Source organism: Nestor notabilis, unplaced genomic scaffold (assembly GCF_000696875.1).
Source record: "Nestor notabilis isolate BGI_N333 unplaced genomic scaffold, ASM69687v1 scaffold19923, whole genome shotgun sequence".
In the NCBI taxonomy this organism is placed as follows: domain Eukaryota; kingdom Metazoa; phylum Chordata; class Aves; order Psittaciformes; family Psittacidae; genus Nestor; species Nestor notabilis.
In genome coordinates this window covers 11259-11569 of record NW_009920892.1, presented here as the reverse complement: position 1 = coordinate 11569, position 311 = coordinate 11259, and the positions used below count along the sequence as shown (strand labels likewise).

Genomic DNA, 311 nt, shown 5'->3' with positions numbered 1-311 from the left:
CCAGGGTGGTGATGGGTACCAAGGTAGTAGCAAGGACCAGGGTGACACCTGTGATTCATATGGGAGCTGGGGTGTCACCAGGACCAGGGTGGTGATGGGGGACATGGGTGGCCCCCAGGAACAGCGTGGAGCAGTGGTGGAGGGTGTGGGATGGGCACGTGCACCTACCCCAGGGTGTAGGGGCTGGTGGTGTGGGGCTGTGCTGACCTAGGGGGGTCTGTCCATGGGGCTGAGGGTAATGGTGCTGAACTGGTGACGGTGCTTCTCCACCCCGGCACAGGCTGCAGGACGAGGTGACCCTGCGGCTGGAG

The 311-nt window shown here is 64.0% G+C and overlaps 1 protein-coding gene across 1 annotated transcript in view; it reads left to right on the top strand.

Moving 5' to 3' along the window:
* The window catches only part of GFAP (glial fibrillary acidic protein), a gene marked incomplete at its 5' end in the record, with an annotated part of 4311 nt that overhangs the window by 467 nt on the left and 3533 nt on the right, over positions 1-311 (top strand). The window contains one exon of the mRNA XM_010010902.1: positions 281-311. Within this exon, the coding sequence (XP_010009204.1) occupies positions 281-311 (31 nt within the window). The remainder of the gene's footprint in view (positions 1-280) is intronic.